Here is a 21,034-nt window from a genome sequence, read left to right as displayed (position 1 = left end):
TTGAGACTTCACAACCTTCATTTGATCTTCCTCTCTTTTACAGATCAGCATTCTTCTGTAGCCTAAGCTAATGTTTCCATTCATTGGGTTGTTAATGCAGCACAAATTGCAAATCAGCAGGCAAAATAAAAGTGGCTCTTTGCCAATGTGGAGTTCTCTTCTCTTGTGCTTGCTTGTTAGCACCAGTGGAATATTAGGAATGCTGAGAGTATATGAAAATGAGCCACTAAAGAAAAACAGACAAGGTGTTTTTTTGGAGTGAGCATTTGTTATGGCTTGCTTTATTTAATCATAGCTCTTCTAGATATACATTTTAATTAGCTGACTCTTCCACCAGTCAAATACACTTTTAGAGGTCACTTGACGCGGGTGGCGCTGTGGGTTAAACCACAGAGCCTAGGAATTGCCGATCAGAAGGTCGTGGTTCGAATCCCCGTGATGGGGTGAGCTCCCGTTGCTCGGTCCCTGCTCCTGCCAACCTAGCAGTTCAAAAGCATGCCGAAGTGCATGTAGATAAATAGGTACCACTCCCGCAGGAAGGTAAACAGCGTTTCCGTGCGCTGCTCTGGTTCACCAGAAGTGGCTTAGTCATGCTGGCTCCCTTGGCTAATAAAGCAAGATGAGCGCCGCAACCCCAGAGTCGGCCACGACTGGACCTAATGGTCAGGGGTCCCTTTACCTTTACCTTTAATTCTGTTCTGTTTTACAGTGAGTTGTGAAAAAGGATGAGAGAGCCATCATCGCCTGCTGTGTGTTTTCTCTTTTAGCTATGAGCATTCTTCTGTAGTATGAGTTGATGCTTCCATTTTAGGGGCTGTTTATGAGGCATAAATTACAAATAATTGAGCAAAATAAAAGTGGTAAACAGATTTTTTTCAGGGTTCCAAAATAATTTTGAACAGAGACAACAGCGGAGGGACCAGAAGTGAGTGCATACAACAAGAGCGACAAGACCTCAACACTCTTAGAAACTCAAAGTCTATCTCCAGTCACTACTCTGTAACAGTGTGCCATCTCTCTCCCTCTTTCTCTCTTTTCCCACTTGACAAAATAACACCCATAAATGGATAGATGAGTTGCTGTTTGATACCAAGAGTTGCAGATAGCTGTTCCAGTTTATTTTTAAAAAATATATTGTTGTGACAGTTTACAGAGCAGGACATGGTGACTTTGTCCCACAGTCCTGCAAGTCATACCATTGCTACAGTATAAGAAAGATTATTTTGGGTGACCGTAGTGCTTTAATGATATTGTTTCTGGGGTAACCTGCTCTCCATATCAAGAGGCTACACATAGATACAACAGATGTGGGGGATTTTTCGTGCATGACATTGTAACGATGGCATAGTGCAATATATTTTTTGATCTTAGGTTAGATTAATAGCCGTTGTGATTTATCTTCATCATCTTAAAGGGTGAGGAACGATTGTCTTCAGATTAACATATTATGATTTGTTGGCATCAGGTACAAATTAAAATGAAACCATTGCTGCCTAACTTGTGATGGGTGTAGGCTTTTGATTGTCTTTTCCTAATTTATATATTTATGGTTTGGTGGGAAGACTGGGTGAACACTTTTACTGTATTAAATGCAGCAATACAGTTTGCACTGGAAATGGGGCAGCCCCCAAACGTTGGGGCCAAATTGTAAGTAGTGTCCAGTAACCCAGTTCTTATACCTGGTATTTCTATAGCTGCATTGGCTGTGAAATAGTTATAGTAATAGTATATGGGCCTCACTTCTTATTTTGTTTTGTTTTTTGCAAAAGTATTCTATTGTGTCTTTTGCCCTTTTTGGCATCTCCCCACCAAACCCTCAAATAGATCTTTAAGAATGAGAGTTGGAGAATCATTTTGTGTGTTTTGATGCAGATGATGAATGTGCTAAAGAAAAAGAAAAAGTAGTCCTGAATCATGAAAAGTAGCTAGCTTGCTTGTTAAATCCCTGCTCCTTGAGATCACTGGCAAAATTCAGAAACAAAAAACATACAAAGCATCACCTTCCATGACAAAGACTTGGAGTAAATCACTGTTCCTATAGGCTCCATCAGGAAAAAAGAAACTGACCTGATGGCATTCAAGACCAGTTTTTGATGTGTTGCATTGCAGCACAGCTTTAGAAGCCTATTCTACTGGGCCAAAACCCTCTGAATGCTGAAGTTAAGTTAGCCTGTTGAATACAAACTGTGTTCTTCATTTCATAGCATTCTTTGTGTATACCGCAGCTGCTGCAAAAGCTCCCTCTGCTGTTCGTTCTCCACAGTTGTGAGATATAAAATGAATGCCTTTTGTTGATGTCCTTACAAACAAGTATCATAAGAAATAAATCAAATCTACATAGCTGACTAATAAATTCAGCTTGTTAATTCTTCATCCTACAGATTATAAGCTCTTGTGGGTTGTTGTTTTGTGTGTGTGTGTGTGTGTGTGTGTGTGTGCATTTTTCTTTTCTTTTATGGCAGTATATATGGAACTCCAAAATTCAGAGTTGGGGAATACCTTTGTTAGGACCAACCCAAATATGTACCACAAAATTGTGGCAAGCTTTCAAGTTCTCCAAAACTCTTCAGAGCTCTTTAGGTGAATATTTACTTCATACAGTGGTACCTCGGGTTACATACACTTCAGGTTACATACACTTCAGGTTACAGACTCCACTAACCCAGAAATATTACCTCGGGTTAAGAACTTTGCTTCAGGATGAGAACAGAAATCGCGCAGCGGCAGCAGGAGGCCCCATTAGCTAAAGTGGTGCTTCAGGTTAAGAACATTTTCAGGTTAAGAACAGACCTCCAGAACGAATTAAGTTCTTAACCTGAGGTACCAATGTATATGCAAAAGTAAAGGAGTGAAGGTAGGAACACTATTCAGGTGTTGCTCCAATTACTTTGGTGGAAGGGAGCAGGTTTTGTCTTCCTGAATGCAGCCTGTTTCTTATGCTCCATTGAACTTCAATAAGAAGACTTGAGAATCAAGCCCACTCTTACGTGTATAGCCATGCCTTGGGTGACATTTCTTGGTCATGCTGGAGTGTGACAGTGAGAATGAAAGCAGTAACTGTCTTTTAATATAACATAAATAAATCAGTATCCTGCCCTATAATGATGTAGTGCAATAACCCAAAGTTATGAGTGTTCTAACTATTTAGGGGAAAGCATCAGACATGGGATATTGCTTGACAGCCCACTCAGCTGTGATGAAGGACACTGAAGGTTGATTCCACCTGGGTTTCCATGTTATATAAAAGTATTTTGTAACATTTGGGGCTTTATATTGCTGTTTATATAATCATGTGAGGGTTTTTTTATAGGCTTGGACCAATGAAGCATGAGTGGGACTCCACCCATGCAACAGGCTTTCCTGCTGCGCATTATTGCATGCCCTGAAAAGCTTCTCCTGAGGGAGAGCCTGTGGATTGCTGTGGAATGGGAGGTTGCGGGCAGCTGCAGCAGGAGAGGAATCAGCAGAAATCATTGGTAGGCAACTGCGTGAGCAGAAATGCCTTCCCCTCACACAAGAGACCTTTTCTCTGCTGTAAATTCCCCCTCTAAATTCTTCCTAAATGATATGAAGCCTACCGATGAAGAAAAATAGATTGAATAGGTACTGAGGAAATGGTTTAATTAACTGAAGTGCATATCGTTAGGAGTCTAATTAAGAATATGTAAAGGAGATTATTCACTCATTTTGTTCGCATGTTCTCCATCATTGTATAAAACCCATTTCAAACAAAGAAACTGGTGGCTCCTTCAAATGTATCTTTTATGTATTTCATTTCATCCTTCTGGATGAAACATGGAACTCCCATGATGCATCCTGTTGCCACAAAACATCTCTACCCTGTTTGCAGTGATCTATCTCTAGCAGCACGCAAAATCCACCAATCTTGTTTACCATTTTTCCAGCCTTGTTCTAAGTGATAAGGAACACCCGTAGGCAGTGTTTACTGGGAAGTAAGGAGCAGCGGCAAGGTGCTGGAGAGCAGAGTTCTCTTTGAATGTTGTACAGCCTTCCCTTCACCCCCTCAGACAGGCTGCCACCCTCACACATGGGACTGATGGAAGCTGGAGTTCAGCAACATCTAGAAGGCCATAGTTTCATCAACCTTCTTTAAGGATTTGGGGGATCTTTCACCTTTCAAAGGATACCTCAGGATGAAATGTTAGAAATTACATTTCACGCCTACCACGTCTGATGGGTTTTTCTCCCTTTAGGTGTTGACTCCACCGCAAATCAAGTCAATTTGTCAAGCAATGTTAGAGTCTGGGAAACAGTATGCTCTGAGGAAGAGAAAACCAGTTCCACTCATGTACTCTTACTATGGAACAGAATACCTTGGTGAGTAGAGACCTTAAAATTAAAGCTTCTAGGTGTATTCCTGCTGATTTTCTAGCAAATTTCCATTGCATTTTAATGGTGCAGGATCTAAGAGTAAGCCTGAGTAAGTCCCATTGACCTAAACAGGGCTTGATTCAGAGGAGACATGCATATAATTCCACTATGAGATATCAAATCTGTGCACCCAAAGAAATATAATATACAGACTATCTATCTATCTATCTATCTATCTATCTATCTATGAGGACCCAGTGCTTTTTCCCCCTTAAAAATCTTTAAAGGTACTCTCATTTTCCTACTCATATTGAAATACTGCCCCTCAATGAGGCCAAACTTAGATTCACAAAATGTTTAGGAGTATGCGTACCCCTGCATCGCCCCAGAAAAAAGTACTGTATGGACCAAATGCACATCCTTTGTTTTCGCTGTCAAGTGTTCAGATGGATCATCAGTAAGAATTATTTTATACTAGGGAGTCAAAACAAGAAACCTGGCTATGAAGTGGTCTACATGAGCAATAGGTGAGGATGAGGCTCAAAAATAGTCAGATCTAGAAACATTCAACTGGGGGCTTTTTGTCCTGAAAGACATACTAGGAAATATTGTATAAAAATTGATATATATGCAAGCAGAAATCTTGTCTTTAGTGGTGAGCCAGAACAGGGTAAATTCTGTTAGGCAAAGCTTTTCACCCTTACAAAAAAAGGGCACCATATCAGCAGTCTTGTGAGGACAGGGGTGAAAATGTTGAGCTCTTTTTTAAAATAACAAAAGCCACTTTGAAGGTTACTCGCTGCACGATACTCTGAAGGATCCTCCTCATCTCTGTTGCCAAGCCCTTTGTCCCTTCCATTCTCTTGTTTAAAGCATTTGTCAAATGAGGGAGAGGGTTCACACTGTGCAGTGTCTGACACAAAATGTTCCTTTTCTTTTGCAAGAGGTGGCTTGCCTTTGAGTGGAGCTTGAGCCACCCAACAGCAGGTTTCCTCCAAGATGCAAAACCCTGCAAAAATTCAGTGCACCGCTACCTGCTTTATTGTAACTGTTTCTGTTCTTCACAGGAGCTGCTCATGGCCTTTCATCCATCCTACAGATGCTGCTTTCCTACTATGAATATATTCCGCCTGCTGATCAGGAACTAGTATGGCAGAGTGTTGACTTTCTTATGGATCAAGAGCAGAATTGCAACTGGCCTCCAGAACTAGGAGAGATGATTGAACGGGAGAATGAGCTTGTGCACTGGTGTCATGGCGCTCCAGGTTCTTCTCAATGTAGATGCTGTGAAGTAGATGCCAGAAATTAGTCATTAAAACACAATTTCACCCAGTGCTGTTTTGCTGAGAAACAGGCCAAATTCTATCCATTCGTAACATTTGATGTGAGGCTGCCACATTTTTAACGTTACGCTCTTACTTAAATATTTTGTATTACTGAAGTGACTAGAAGATCAGACAATGGAGGGAGCTCTCAAAACACATAGAGATTCCTTTGCTACTGCAGCCATTAGAAATCTGAATGCATTGCAGCGTAACTTGTTCATGTGACTATGACAGTTTACTTGCATTACCAGAATCCGGAGCATCCTTTGAGGGACTTCTTTCTGGTGGAAATTGATGCAGAGAGCATCATGGTCCTTCTGGGACTAAAACCTACTCATGAAGAATCAAACAGGGTCAATCACATTTGTGATCGGCCCTATTCATTCTTTTACAACATCCCCTCTGTATATAGTAATGCAGCTCAGAATGTAATACCAGCCTGATAAACTGCTTCATTGTGCACTGCTGCATGTCTAGTGGATTTGCAGCAATGTAAGCAACACAAACATTCTTTAAATCCCACCTTCTGCAAAGTGTCTCCCTCCAAGCCTTTTTTATTTATTTTAAAAGCCCACCAGTGATCTTTGCTATCATCTATGCTACCAGCCCCTCCTTATCATCCCACCTTTTCCTGCCCATAATTTAGATTGCAAACAAGCATCTAGGCAGGTGTCCCCCCCCCCCTTAATTGCAGTAGGCAATAGGGAAGGTGTGGAGAACATTTCGCCCTGTGGATGTTGCTGAACTGCAACTCCCATCAGCCACAGCAAGCATGGCCAATGGCCAAGGATGATGGGCATTGTAGTTAAGCATCACTTGGAGGGCTGCAATAGGGAAGCAGGTTAGTGAAGCAGAGTACTTTAGTGAGGATAGCTGGGGATTTGATTTAATTTTAATTATGTTCTTACATTTATATTCAGCTTTTCTTTTCTCGTGGAATCATGGTTCCCAGGCAGTAACTGGCTAGACCTGCTTGGCTCTTCTCGTGCCTTCAGAATACATCTTATCTGTCTATCCATCCTACTATGGATTATATCATTCAGTCATAAAATAAGATACCTTTTCAATTTCATTGTTCCGCAAGGGACAATGACAATAAAGATATCGTATCGTATCGTACCTGAGTGGGCAGGGGCGGGCTTTTAAAACTGAAAAACAGTGATTATTTCTGTTACCAGTCAACTAACCTGCACTTCACACCTATAAATATGAAGGAGAGAATACATATGATCTTATGTAGTAATTCTTCCATTATTCATTTCTTCACTGGTACTTACAACATTTCTTTGGTTTGCTATTTTCCTAGGCATTGCATACATGTTTGCAAAAGCATACTTAGTTTCTAAGAAGCCCCAATATCTAGACAGTTGTATCCGCTGTGGAGAACTAACTTGGCAGAAGGGACTACTGAAGAAAGGACCTGGAATATGTCATGGAGTGGCTGGCAGTGCTTACGTGTTCCTGCTCCTATACAGGCTAACTGGAAATTCTAAGTACATCTACAGAGCACAAAGGTTTGTTCTTTAACAGAACCTCTTTGAATATTGGTGTAATCCTTGTTTGGCGCACTTTTTTGTTGTAGATCATATTGCTTTTTAATGCTCCTTTAAGTTTAAGCTTCTTGGAGGTAACAACGTCCCTGTTGTATTCAGACTGATTTCTCAGCAGTGAATAGAAGAGACCTAAAATACTGTTATGCCTCCCTAAGGACCAAGTTAGATGTACCATTAAAAGCATTTTTCCATTTAATGGACTTGTGAATTTTTTAAAACATGGAAATAGCTGCTGTAGGGGTCTCCTAGCAGCAGAGGTGGGGAGAGAGTATAAACTCCCCCCCCCCCCACTGTAATACTATTTTTTAAATAAAAAAAACCTGGACACTGCTATTTTGCATTGGCATCAATAGGAGCTTTTCCTCCCAATGCAAATAGCAACATGGGAGGTAGAAGAACATGTTTTTAATTGGGATCACAGCAGAAGACAATTTGTAGGATCACTTTCTGAGGTAGTGATATTGCTCTCCCCCCTCCCCCCACACATACATGCACGACAGCTATTTCCATTTTTTAAATAAAAAAAAATCATGCAAATAAAATGCAATAACACAGTTTTAATGTCACATGTGGCTTGGCCCTAATACTCCAAGCAGTGAGGAGCAACTGTTTAGTTTCTTTTGAATGAGAGAGCACTAGGGTATTATGGCATTTCTGTGATATTTTCGTTATTCAAAAATATAAAAGCAGAGCATACACATGGAAGCAAACAGGCACTCCTCCAAGTCAGTAGATCCACTTCACCACACCAGATCCCTCACCCTGCTCCCTAAAGAACTTCACCTTGGGCCAACTCACAGCTCATTCTCCATCTCAGCCTCTGTCTCTGTGGTCTCTTCAAAACTGCCAATTCACAGTTCTCTCTGTCTCCTTCTCTGAAGGTGAATTGCCTATTCAGGAAACATTCACAGCTATTAAACAACATTAACATTCTTTTGCCAAAGGTGCTGACTCCTATCAGTTGTCACTTTAAGCAAAACTAAAGTGATAGACCCAATTACTGGTGTCATTCAGAATAGCACAATAGCTCCTCCATGAGGCTTTTGGAGCCCTCTGACTCCAACGGGCTAGGAAGCCAGATAAGCCGGAAGAAACAGGACAAAGGATTGTTATCTACAGCTTCCTGTTTCTGGTGCGCTAGGAATGGAGTCTTCCCCAACACCATGGGAGACAGACAGACAGAGATAATCAGAAATGGATGGGGAAATTTCATTATCTGCATTCCTCTTCGAATGGAAGAGGAACCAGGCTCTCACCTGCAGTTTGCCTGGTGGTCTGGCATTTGCTTCCCCATGGAATGCGAGGGCAAGCAAAGGCACTGAGTGCATGGAGCACTCTGGCTGCCGTGACCACCACCCCCATCCTGTTCCTGGAAGCACAGGTTTTCCTGCTAATTGGATTTTAATTGGAGTACACTACAGACATGTGCCAGAGATGATGAAATTAAAAACAGCGAAAACAACCCAGCTCCAAGGATGTAAAAGGTTTGGACTGAGAGCAGATTTCATTCGGTGAAAGAGGCAGGGGAGCCCACGGTTTGCTTATTTAAAGCTTTTTTCTACATTTATGATATGGCAATCCTCCCCAGAATGCAAGTTTTATTAAAAATATCCGCACAAGTGAGGATGGAAGAAATTGGAATATAATATGGAATTTAACAAAATTGGAACTGTGTGTGAGAGAAAGGAACTGAGAGGGAAGGGGGGGAGAAACGATATGCTTTGAAACTATAGAGCAAAGTCCTCCCTAACCTCCATTATCCACAAAGGAATGTATTCGAGATAATGATAATTGGCCATAAATCAGCGACAGGGAGGAAAGGAGTCTACCACCTATGGGAATACAGTGGTACCTTGGTTTACGCACTTAATCCGTTCCGGAAGTCCGTTCTTAAACCAAAACCATTCTTAAACCGAGGCATGCTTTCCCTCATGAGGCCTCCTGTTGCCGGTGCCCTTCCACTGTTCGGATTCTGTTCTTAGACCAAGGTAAAGTTCTCAAACCAAGACACTATTTCCGGTTTTGTGGAGTTTGTAAACCAAATCGTTCTTAAACCGGACTGTTCTTAAACCGAGGTACCACTATAGATGTTTTTGGATTAACTATCTGCAGTCTGGATTCAGACCCTTCTTCCTAGGCTGGAAAAATGGTGAAGTCGGCTTGTTTATGGAAGTCGAATCACGGGATGAAGCGATGCAGTGACTTTTAGAAACTGTGAGATAACAACTTCTCCTGGGGCATGATGGGAACCATCAACAGTTGCAGAAATGAACAATACAACACCATATATGGATGGGGAAACATCATGGCAAAAACTTTCACACACAGGAAAGAAGAAGGATTATAGCTATAGTTCCTCACTTGAAACTTTACAAATTATCTGTTATACCAACATGAATAGAAATCACAAGGTTGAAGCTGCTATATAAGAGATTATTATATCTGAATGGAATGTGATGGAAATTATCAAAACTTTGGAATGCAGAAGAAATGTAGAAGAATGAACTCATTAACTATAGCATGCGAGGGGGCCAGTTTAATTAAATTATATAATTTGACACTTGAATAATTGGTATTAATAATTGTATTAACTGGATAAAATTGATATTGTTATAATGAGGCTATTGGAATGACACTGGAAAATTTTACATATATATATATATATATATATGGATTGTTATATCTACATCTTGGTATTTTAAAGTTTCTGAAGTAGTATTTTGTAGTTTGGCTTTGGAAAGTAGCTATGAGTATTAATAAACATATCAAGACATAGGCTTCTTTTCACCACAGAAAACCTCGACTCTTATTTCTTGCTGTCTCTACGATCAGCCAAGAGCACCTTTTTAATTTCTGCATCAAATTAAGGCAGGAAGGACACATAAGGATGCTTTTGAAGGTTGCACCACAGCTGTGGAAGCTAGGACAGCTTTTCATCCCAAAGAGAGTCATCCTTTGAAGGCTTGGTCTTGGATGCATTTCATGATAATTGCAAAAAAACAAAAACCCTAAAAACAAATCACACATTTGCTGGTTCATCGTGGGTGGGGATGTGTGTGTTACTTTGCTTTTGTATTATAGAGATATGAGTAGTAAAGGTTTTGGTAGAAACTGCAACCTAAGGTTTTTTCCCGTGGCAACCAAGACACCACTATCCTTAATGGAGTTTTGTGATTCCCCCCTCCCGCCCAGATCTATGGAGCTCAAGTTGGGATCCAGAAGGTCACCTAGTCCAACTTCCACATTGGTTTTTTTTTTAATGATATTTATTACTTTTTCAAAATTTCCAACACAACACTACAAACAAAAAGAAAAAAAAAAACACAATACGAATACAATACAAAAACGCTACATGGACTAACAAATCAAGCAAAAACAAACAAAAACAATTTAAAAACACCTCAAACATTTTCAATATCTTATATTTCATTCACTTATTTCCAGCAACTTCCTCACACCTCCCTTTTTGTATTCCACTTCCATTATTTGTTTCAGCAATTCCTTTCCATCTTACTCTGTTTTCTGTTCTATAATTATCTTAACACATTCTTGCCATACTTTTCCTTTAATTTTCTATTAATCTATTTATACTTAATTCCTTATGACATTTCTACTAAAGCCATGTAATTTCATTCCAACATTTTTCTAACATTCCTTAATTTTACAATATTTCTATAAATAGTCTTTAAACTTTTTCCAATCTTCTTCCACCGACTCTTCACCCTGGTCTTGGATCTTGCCAGTCATTTCCGCCAATTCCCTATAGTCCATCAACTTCGTCTGCCATTGTCCAACACTTCAGTGTTTTCAAGAAGCAACCATTCTCTCAACCAGCAAAAGGCAGATGGTTCACAATGAAATTTAAAGGTCTGGCAGGGCAGGTCCACCCCCTTCTTTAGCATCCATCAATATCTTAAGCTTAACTCGAGGCTTCCTGCCCTGCCAAACAACTCTAGGAGCATCCCTCTGCCACCTCCTGAGACCCTCCATCCCATCCAGAGCTTGCAATGTTTGAAACAAAAGCAACATCCCCAGCAACACAGCAGCCCTCATCCCCACCACAATAACTCGGCCCAACAGTAACAACTTCTGATTTGTCCATATTTCCAAATCCCCCTTCTCTTCAATCCAACATCCTTCACAGTTGTCCTTAAGCAGATTCACATTTTTGGCGGTCATACTAACCCCCAAATACTTCTCTTTCTCAGCCAATGTTAGTCCTGTCGCCTCCTGAAACTCTGTCAGGCTTTCCTTTTCCAGATAGGGCTCTGGTCCTCAAATTCATCCATTCTTCTTTAAGTTCAATCATAACGAATGTCAGCTTATGTTCATCAAGTTGTCTTTGTATGGATGGGACTCTCCTCTCCAGTTGTATTACTTTAGATTCAGCAGCAAGGGTTTTTTCCTTGACTTCATCTGCAGTTTGCCGTATCAGAGTAGATTCCTGTATCAGTTTCTGGGTGGTTTCTGAATTGGTATTCACCTTTTGTCCCAAATTATTTAAACTTTCTACAATTAAATCAGTTTCAATATTTGCAACATCCAATTTCACATTTATCGCATCTGTTTTCTTATGGAGTTGCTCCAGCGAATCGTTTATTTTCAATAATGCAGCCACTAAGGCCTCCTCTGTCGACATCCTGTCTGTTTTTTCCTTTCCGTTTGCCATAACACTTAAGAGATTCAAGGTCAATTCCAAAGTCTCACACTTTTCTTATCTTGCAGCTGGAAATTCCCCTAGCCCAGCTCCTATAAAGTAACCAATTTCAAAAGCTTCCACTAGGGGAAAACAGGTTGTATTTGTATCGGTCAATATGTCCTCTTTTAAACACAGTTTCAATAATCCGAAGTTAGTTTCAATTTTCAGTTACTTTCCTCCTTTTTTAAAAACAACCGGAAACAGTAGAAACAATGTATTTCTCTTATTTAGCTAGCTGTCAATGAACGTTCTAAGCGCTGTCAATGAACATTCCAAAAAAAACCACAACCCCATCAGTCTTACTAGCAGCCCGTTTCCAGGGTCAGAGCGGCGGTGTTTTAAGCCTCTTCGCTCTCTCCCGCAGGCATACTCAATCCGCAACTTCCCCCTCTCTTCTCCTGCCTCCAAGAGGGGGTTTAATGTTCTTTACCGTTGGAAATTTGATCTTTTACAAAAGACCTTCCAGGACTCCAGCTTGCAACTTCATTGCCTCAGTCTATTTACAAAAAGGGAAGGCGGACTTCCTGTTTTGAACCTCCCCGTTACGATACCAAACTAAACTTTTAGAGATCCAATTCTTCCGTTTCAGCTCTACTCACGGGTAATTACTTTAAAGTCAAATTGTCCACAGGAAAAGGTCAGCGCTCTCCGGCAACAGCTATGCGGCTTCGCTCCGTGGAAGAAGCAGACGATTTGATGCACTGCGCCGCTCACCCCACGTCACCCCGGAGCCCCAAAAACCAGGGTTCCCTGCGAGTGGGGGAGGCGCAAAAGGTGCCCGCCGAATCCCACGTTCACAGGCTTCTCCCGCCTGTGATTTTAACGGGTCTCCGCCTTCGCCGTGGCGGCCAGACCCAGATTTCCACGGAGCAGATTGCTCCCGGTCAGAGGAATTCTGCCATTGCTGGAGGCGCCTCCCCCGGAAGTCCAACTTCCACATTGCAACACGTGGTCCCCCATCCAATTTGAAACCATACCAAGACATAGCTTAGCTTTGTAAATGTGCTAGCAGTTATATTGCTGCCATACTCTTTCATTGAAGTTAGTGGGTTCTGGTGGGCTGAGGAGTTTGCAACAATGCAGCAGTGCCAGTGTTCGCTCCATGTGTGAGGTCTGGGGTGGTTTAAAAATGGTCTGGATGCAGCCGACCACACAGACAGGAAATGAATCTGTCCATAACACATAAGAACATATTTGATTAAATCTGGTTCCAAACTGAGGACAATTTTGAATCCGGCTTGAAATAGCAATATGTTGACGTTACTGTACAGAGTAACTCTCTCTTTTTTGTCTTGGTTTCTTCTTTCCCTTAGGTTTGCTGAATTCTTGTTTACTGAAGAATTTAAGGCTGGATCCCGGGAACTGGAAAGTGTTTACAGTCTGTATGAAGGTTTCTCAGGGACAGTTTGCTTCCTGGTTGACTTGCTACAGCCTAACCAAGCTGAATTCCCCCTCTTCAGTGTCTTTGTGTAAAATGGAACATGTTCCACTGCCGGGACAGGATAAAGGCACTGTTTCAGTTCACTATCAAGGAAAGTGATTTTAGAATATGTCCATTTCTGCATTGCCACTAATGAGATAGCCTTAACGTTGCAGGGTGCGGGGTGGGGAGAGCAGGTTTAACACACACACACATATATATTCTGGGGCTTGGGAAGGGAAGCATGTGGTTTATAAATAATAGGTAGCAATTTTATTTGAAGGTTAGAAAAGGGTCTGGCATTTTTACAAAACTGAAAAGGAATCAAAATTCAGATGAATTAAGGGAAGTTAAATGAAGTTCACAAAAACTGACAGCGTTCTGTCTTCCACAAGGTAGATTGGTTAAAGGACAAAATGCAAATTTGGATTTCAGAGAAGTGCAAGTGGGGGAGAAATGTGAACAATGCATTATTTAAAAGCACACGAAAAGTATATTTTTATGGTACATTGGCACATTCTTTTGGGGAAGGCAGGCAATAAGAAAAGTAAAACTGTCAAACATGTTTGACATATTCCAGAAATTCATATTAGGGCAATGTCTTTATTAGGCCAACCAAAATGCCACAAAAGAGCGTGCCGGGTTTTGAGCTCCCCAGAATTCTTCATGAGGTTAGGTGGCAACAACCTGGGAGAAAGCTGCCCAGCAAGAGTCTTAAGATGGAGTGTAGGAGGTAGCAGACATTCAAATAAAGCCCATTTTACGTACCTTGCAGGAATCAAGCTCCATTGTAGCCTCCTGGCAAGGACTAACTCATAATGGCAAAGTGCCCTTAAGAGATGGGAACTCTGCCATTGTTGGCTGGGAATGAAAGGTGCTAGTCCATCAACACCTGCAGGGCCAGAGGTTCCCCACCTCAATTCTAGGTCACTGTTTCCCAGTGTAGGCAGGTGAAATTGTTGCCTTTGCTTACCTCTTTGACAACAGGTTTTCTCCCCTCATTCTAATCCTCAGCTATAGTAAAATTGCAAAATCCTGCAACAGAGATGGGTGCTTCTTATTGCACGGGTCCTCATAGGATAAGAAAATAATCTTTGCTGATGAGCTACATTTGGTTTCATAATATATATTAAACAATATCCCCTTGGGTTGAATCAAAGGCTCCCTGTGGGTGATGTTCTGCTCTCAGGATGCTAAGGGAGCGAAGTAGAACTGGTGCAAATTGTGCCCCGCCCCCACCGCCACCATTGGCGGTATACAAATTAATTAATAATAAAACAACTATATATTGTACAGTTTTTTCAGGAATGGGTAACATCTACCTAAAATTGCAAAAACAGACTGAAACAACACAAGATCTTGTAGAAATCCAAGCCTACACATTTGTTTAGAAGTCCCTTGTGTTCAGTAGGACTCGCTGTCAAGAAAGTGTGTTTAGGATTTCAGCCCAGGTTAAATTCTTAAATGTACTAGGTTGCTTCTCTGTGTAGTTAAATAGAAGTTTAAGTAATATAATGTGTTTTAATTATACTTTCTTAAAGAAAGTGGATTATTAGTCTTTGCCATATATTGTGTGCCTATTTGTGATGTATAATTCCTGCATCCTGGTGTGTTAATCATCCCCTAAGGCGCTATGGCCATTTGTGACTCATGAGGAACAATCTTCAGATCATAGTAAAGCCAGCTATTTTAACTAAATGTAGAATTCTTGAGTAAAAGTATGAAATATTGTACAAGCATTTTTTATTAGAGCTGAGCTATTGTTTTAGTACCAAATATGTACATGTTAGTAAATACCTATTGCTTTTCTACAGATTTAAAATTTGCTAGGAATACTGTGGTCCTAGCTTTGCTTATAATGTCCTCCCCTGACACTTTGTTTTTAAATGTTACAAATATTCTGTGGGGGCTGGGAAAGCAGCTTCTCCCCCTTGATCTCTCTGCATTTTGATGTTGTGCCATGTAACTTATTTCAGGGAGAAGTGCCACTGTCCGCCTCTTTACATAATATTATTTCAGTACTAGTCTGTGTATGAACTCTTATTCCTCAGCCAAGGCAAACAGCCACCACTATACTATATTATATTCGAATTGTTGACTGGAGGAGAAAATAGAATTTACAGGGAATGTGTCCAGTCCAGCAGCTTATCTCCTAAGGCAATCCCACGTGGTCAAGTAAAGGAGGCCCAAGTGCACATTAAAAAAAATAGATGACGAAGATGTAAAATCATTTTATGGATTTGTCTTTATTAAAAAGGAAGGCTCTTAGGAGAATTACATATTATGCTTCCACTTCTTACTTTCTGAAGTCAGCCATACCTTGGATCACGAACACCTTGGCACCCAAACAAATCGGCTCCCGAATGATCAAAACCTGGAAGTGAGTGTTCCAGTTTTTGAATGTTCTTTTGGAAGCCGAACGTCCAATGGGGCTTCTGCAGCTTCCGACTGGCTGCAGGAAGCTCCTGCAGCCAATCAGAAGCCGCTTTGGTTTTCGAACGTTTTGGAAGTCAAACGGACTTGTGGAACAGATTGCATTCGACTTCCAAGGTACAACTGTATTGCCCCAGGTGTATTCAGTAGAGTGTGAGCTTCCCACCTCTGTGACATGAATATAGAATGCATACCATAGTCAGGATCTGTTGGGTATACAGAAAATAAAATTTCAGCAAAGAAATACATAAGTCTAACAAATATAACAAGTCCACAATATAATGGGAAGCTAAGCCAACAAATACACAAGGAGCTACACAAAGTCCTGTCTCAGTCTGATATCGCAGCCCTTGACGCTGACTTGCTCTTGCAACAATACAATTGGCTAAGTAGCTACCAGCGCGAAGGTAATTTCAAGGCAAGAAACTTACAGTGCAATCCCGTGCACATTTCCTCAGGAGCAAGTTCCAGTGAGTTCAGTGGGACTTATTCCCAACCCAAGTAAGTATGCATAGGATCACAGCCTTAAAGCGCAATCCTTAGAGTGTTTTCTCAGAAGTGAATCTCTCAAAGTTTAATGTGTTTAAGATCGCGGCCTTAGAAAATAACCAAAAAAAGTCTTATACTGCTGAGAGAAAAGCATACATACTGCAAAGCCATAAGCCAGCAATACTCAGGGCCCATGAAACAATACAGCATTTTTAGGGATGTGGCTAGGCGTATTCCAACAAAACAGCACAAATCTTGTTTCATCATACAACTATTTATTCCCCATATACTGCACTTAAAGAGTTGAATTGCCTTGAATATCAACTTCAATTATAGCAGGATTTTAGCATAATTTGTGTGTACTGATGAATAATTTCTGTTCATACAGACTTTGCTAGTAGTCCCTCGTGCTATCAATTTGTATGTATACTTAAGTGCATATTTTCAGTGAACAATATTGTGATAAAAAAATATATTCTTGTGTTTACAAACTGTAGATAACATAGCTATGTTATTTGAAGAGAGCTGTTATTATACTTTTGGATGAAGTTTATCAAAGTTATTATTGCTTTTAGGTCTCTGTGCATGCTCCTCACATTTTGGCATGTTTTGAAAATTGTAGTTTTCACATGTTAACCCTGATAGTAATTGGTTATCAGTTAAGTTTAACTAAAGCAATATGGTATAGCAGACCATGATATTTAATATTTATTTTACAAAGCAGAGTGCTGCTTGCTGATCAAAAATATTTATAATGTAGTAAGGTTATATAGTGATAGACCAAAAATATTTTCTATACAATATTTGTATAATATATACAGTGGGGATAATATTCTTAAATCCCTCTGTTACATGTAGAAAGAAACTAATCTCAACTATTACATTCTGTGTTAATCCTTGTTGCCATTTCCCTGATGGAGGGAAAAGAATACAGTGATAGTGGGCTTGAGCCTCTATTTGGGACTATTTTTGGCAGGAGCTCAGAAATACAAACAAAGACTTCCACAAAATCACTTAGGCCTCATCTGCACTACACACAGTGGTTAAGAGCGGTAGACTCGTAATCTGGTGAACCGGGTTCACATCCCTGCTCCTCCATGTGCAGCTGCTGGGTGACCTTGGGCTAGTCACACTTCTCTGAAGTCTCTCAGCCTCACTCACCTCACAGTGTTTGTTGTGGGGGAGGAAGGGAAAAGAGATTGTTAGCTGCTTTGAGACTCCTTAGGGTAGGATATCAAATCCATCCTCTTCTTCTTCTTCTACAGCAGTATCATACCACTTTAAACCATCACGGTTTCCCCCAAACTACAGTTCCCAGGATTCTTTAGGGGAAAGCCATGACAGTGAAAGTGGTATAATGCTGTTTTAAATATGTAGTGCAGAGGGGGTCTTCAATCCTAAAAGGTGATGTGTCAGGGAACACTTACTTGGAATTAAGCACATCACTGTGAAGATGAAGATGATTACATTTATACAGCTTCCTATCAATGAATATTCCCTGACTAGAGAAAACCATGCCACATCTAATGCATTGCCTTTGAGGATGATTTTGTCATTTGTTTGTTTTAGAGCGCCCATCATCCAAATAGGATGACAAGGGGTTCATAATACAACAATAAAAGAACAGAATAATTTAAGAATAACCACTGGATACAAAAAAATACTAAAGTAACTAAAATCAGAGGATTGCAGCTCCCCACATGAGTACTGCAGACCACAGAACCAGCGCACACAATGACCCTGACCATACCTCAGTATCAACCAAAAGCCTGGGTGAATAAGTAGTGACTTCAGTTAGTGACAAAATAAGGGTGATCGATGCACCTGTAGAGGGAAGGAATTCAATAAACAGACGTCGCAGCATTATCACTATTAAATGTTGGCATTGACTGAAGTAGATTCAAGCTCAAAATGTTAGTAAAGACCAGAGGTCTGCTCACAAATGTCCATTAACAAGTTCATGTGCTGGCAAAGCCACAAGCTGGTGGCAATGCGCATGAGGTAGTCTTAAAGTAATGTGTATATCTGAGAACCAGCAAAGAGCAAGAAGAAATGTTTTCATGTTGCTGATATGTACCCTTTATTAGTTACCTCTGTCCATTTCTTTCAGCACATGGTAGTCATTTCATTAGTATTGAAAACCCTCTGCTTTGATACCTGCTCAGTGTCATATATCGTCTCTTTACCAAACAAACTTGATTTATTCTTGTAGAATCGCACCTTAAATAAAAGTCCATGCCATGTTTTAAACACTGTGATATTTCAAAGCGTGTCTCTTGTACTCGTTTTGTATTGTACACTGGAGGGATAGTTAAAATAGGGTTGTTGTTTTTTAGCTTTTAAAAGCAGTGATCAGAATATTGGCTTAGCAATGAGAGAAGAACTCCATGTATCCATGCTATTTATATTTAACCTATGTGATATTTTGCCTTAATTCAAATAAAGTATAACTGTATTGTGGCTATTTTGTATTTATTGGAACAACGGGCCAGTACAGATACAATGCTAAACTGTGGTTTGGGAGAGGGATGGGGGCACCTCTCTCCCTCCAGATGTTGTTGGACTCAAACTCTCATCAGCTCCAGCCAGCAAGGTCAGAGAAGAGGGATGGTGAGATTTGTATAACACCAGCTGCTCCAGGGAATGAATTTTTAGACACTTTGGAAGCCACAGTGACCTGTCTACAAGCCACTTTGTGGATAAAGTAATCCACCAACAGCGTGAGGCAGGCAGAAATGCTGTCAGCAGGGTGTCATGCAGTGAAATTTTTCGTAGGAGAACAGTTGGGACCAGAGGCACCAGCTTGCGAAGGTGATGTGGAGTGGGGGGGGGGATGTCCTATGTGTGAGCATTGCACCTCCCTCCCTAAGCTGGGCAGAAGCTCCCCAGGCTTTGGGAAGGAAGCACCAGGCCTTAATGCTTTAATACTCTTAATTTACCAGGAACATTTAAGGGACTAGCCTACCTATTTCCCCCTAGTCCACTGACCATATGCCACTGGTGACAATAGGGCATGCACCCCTGTGCAGCTTACAGTTTCATACACTTCAAACAATTCTCAGAGTGGAAGGAAATGGATTTCCAGTGACACTGATGGGTGATGATATCCAGACATCCCTTGTGCAATGGACTCCTGCTTGCACAAATGGGTCTTCTGCTTCTCCCAGAACCTGCTGTACCCCCTAAAATCTCTTCCAGGGGGTTGGGACTCCTCCAGAGCAGATTGAGAGCTTGGGGAGCTTGCAGGGGGAGGTGAAGTAGGAGAGTCCTGCTGTTTCCACTCTGGCACAGTGTTGAATCTCACCCAAGGTAGGTGCTTGTGGAATGTCAACTACATTTCTCTTTTTCTTTACAAAAAATGTTTTTAAAAATCAGTTGTTCTATACCTAAAAAACAAAACCTGTCTTTTGTGGTTTGAGTGTTTGCTTTTCTTTTGTAAGTCTGTATGTGTGGTTGAACTATTTGTTCTGGCGTGGGAGGTGATTATGCATAGGGCTCCTGATTGGTGTCGTTTCTTTGTATTAAAAAGTCGAAACTAAACAATTACCTTTGGCTTACCTTTGTACTGCAGCTTGAGCTAGCAGGCCACTATAAGAAGGTACGTAATTCCTTGGCACAGTAAGCTCCACCCAAACGCTGGTCATAAAGTTCAAATACAAGCTGTGAGGAAAGTGGTAGTTGTTCAAATATGTAAATAGGACCAGGGAGTCAGAAACCTGTAATGCAGAACAAGGAAACAGTGGAGAGTCATGTCCACTAAAAGCACCTTGTTGGAATGTTTAGTAAACAATTCCAAACCTTAGCATTTATTAGGGATTAAGTCCTATTGAACTCAGAGGGACTTACCTTTGTGCTCTGTAATAGACCGCATATTTAAGATATGTACACAGGAGCCTTGTGGAGTCAGACCAATGAACCATTTAGTTCAGCCCCCTGTTCTCAAGAGTGGCCTACTTTTATCTTGCCTTTCCTCAAATTGGCAGTGTGCATGGACCTCACCCCACCCATTTTATCCCCACGGCAACCATATGGGGCCAAGCCTGAGAGACTATCCAGTTTGCCTCATGCCTGGGCAGATACCTGAACCTGAATCCTCTCCTGGTAAGTGGTGTTGCCAGCTTCTTTTCTGGCGAGGCTCATCTGGCATTTAAAAAATACACCAGGTGGAGTCTCTTATCTCTGGGAAAATACAGGCAATGGCCACCCATTGAATTTCTGCCTGTCAGGCATAAGTTAAAAGCATATTTAATATGTCTCTGGTTTGGTGGGAGGATGGTGATCCTAGTAGCAAACATACCAGCCAACTCCTAAGGGGCCAAATCCCCAATAAAATATTTCAGGGGGCTGCCACCAGCAAGGTCAATGGGCATTGCCATTTGAATGCTGAGCATGTGTGGTGACTTGTGATTGATTATGTGTGGCAGGGCTTACCTGCCCCCTCCCCCAACATTTTACTCAAATTTGTCCTGCTGCTGGTACAGACTAGGATGGGCTACCCCTGAGCTTAACCTGAGCCAGGCCCAGGCCTTGGAATCTAAGAAGACAGGTGAACAAGAGCGCCCCTGCGCATGTACAGAGCGGCCTTCTCGACTGGGGAGGGAGCCGCAAGCAAGCGGCCAGCCCCCAAGGACCCCAAGGGTCTAGGAGACATCGGCAGCTTTCGCAACTCCAGGCCCGGCGCTTCGGATTCTTTCGTGGATCCTCCTCCGCCATCCCCTCGAGCGGCGCCGAAGACCACGAGCCTCGTCCAATTGGGCGGCCGGCGCCGCAGCAGCAGCTCGCC

General features: G+C 41.4%; 1 protein-coding gene and 2 long non-coding RNA genes across 4 annotated transcripts in view; 1 reads left to right on the top strand and 2 right to left on the bottom strand.

Annotated features, from left to right (window-relative positions):
• The window catches only part of LANCL3 (LanC like family member 3), a 31,531-nt gene extending 12,820 nt beyond the window's left edge, over positions 1-18,711 (top strand). The window contains exons 2-5 of one of the 2 annotated variants that reach the window (XM_081004380.1): positions 4,215-4,338; positions 5,400-5,609; positions 6,964-7,171; positions 13,223-18,711. In XM_081004380.1, coding sequence (XP_080860506.1) covers positions 4,215-4,338; positions 5,400-5,609; positions 6,964-7,171; positions 13,223-13,382 — 702 coding nt within the window. In that variant the 3' untranslated portion in view covers positions 13,383-18,711. The remainder of the gene's footprint in view (positions 1-4,214; positions 4,339-5,399; positions 5,610-6,963; positions 7,172-13,222) is intronic. The other variant, XM_081004381.1, reaches the window with a different exon arrangement.
• LOC308476654 lies at positions 5,494-20,990 on the bottom strand. Its single transcript, XR_013986035.1, has 4 exons — positions 20,683-20,990; positions 19,810-19,967; positions 7,994-8,100; positions 5,494-5,616 (listed from the first exon to the last, which is right to left on the bottom strand). It is a non-coding gene; the product is annotated as an uncharacterized lncRNA (long non-coding RNA).
• LOC308476652 lies at positions 6,334-6,957 on the bottom strand. Its single transcript, XR_013986033.1, has 2 exons — positions 6,778-6,957; positions 6,334-6,716 (listed from the first exon to the last, which is right to left on the bottom strand). It is a non-coding gene; the product is annotated as an uncharacterized lncRNA (long non-coding RNA).
• Positions 20,991-21,034: the final 44 nt, after the last annotated feature.

Source organism: Podarcis pityusensis (genome assembly GCF_964106645.2).
Source record: "Podarcis pityusensis genome assembly, chromosome: 4".
Taxonomy (NCBI): Eukaryota; Metazoa; Chordata; class Lepidosauria; order Squamata; family Lacertidae; genus Podarcis; species Podarcis pityusensis.
Note: the sequence above shows the minus strand (reverse complement) of the source record. Positions and strands in the feature narration are given on the sequence as shown.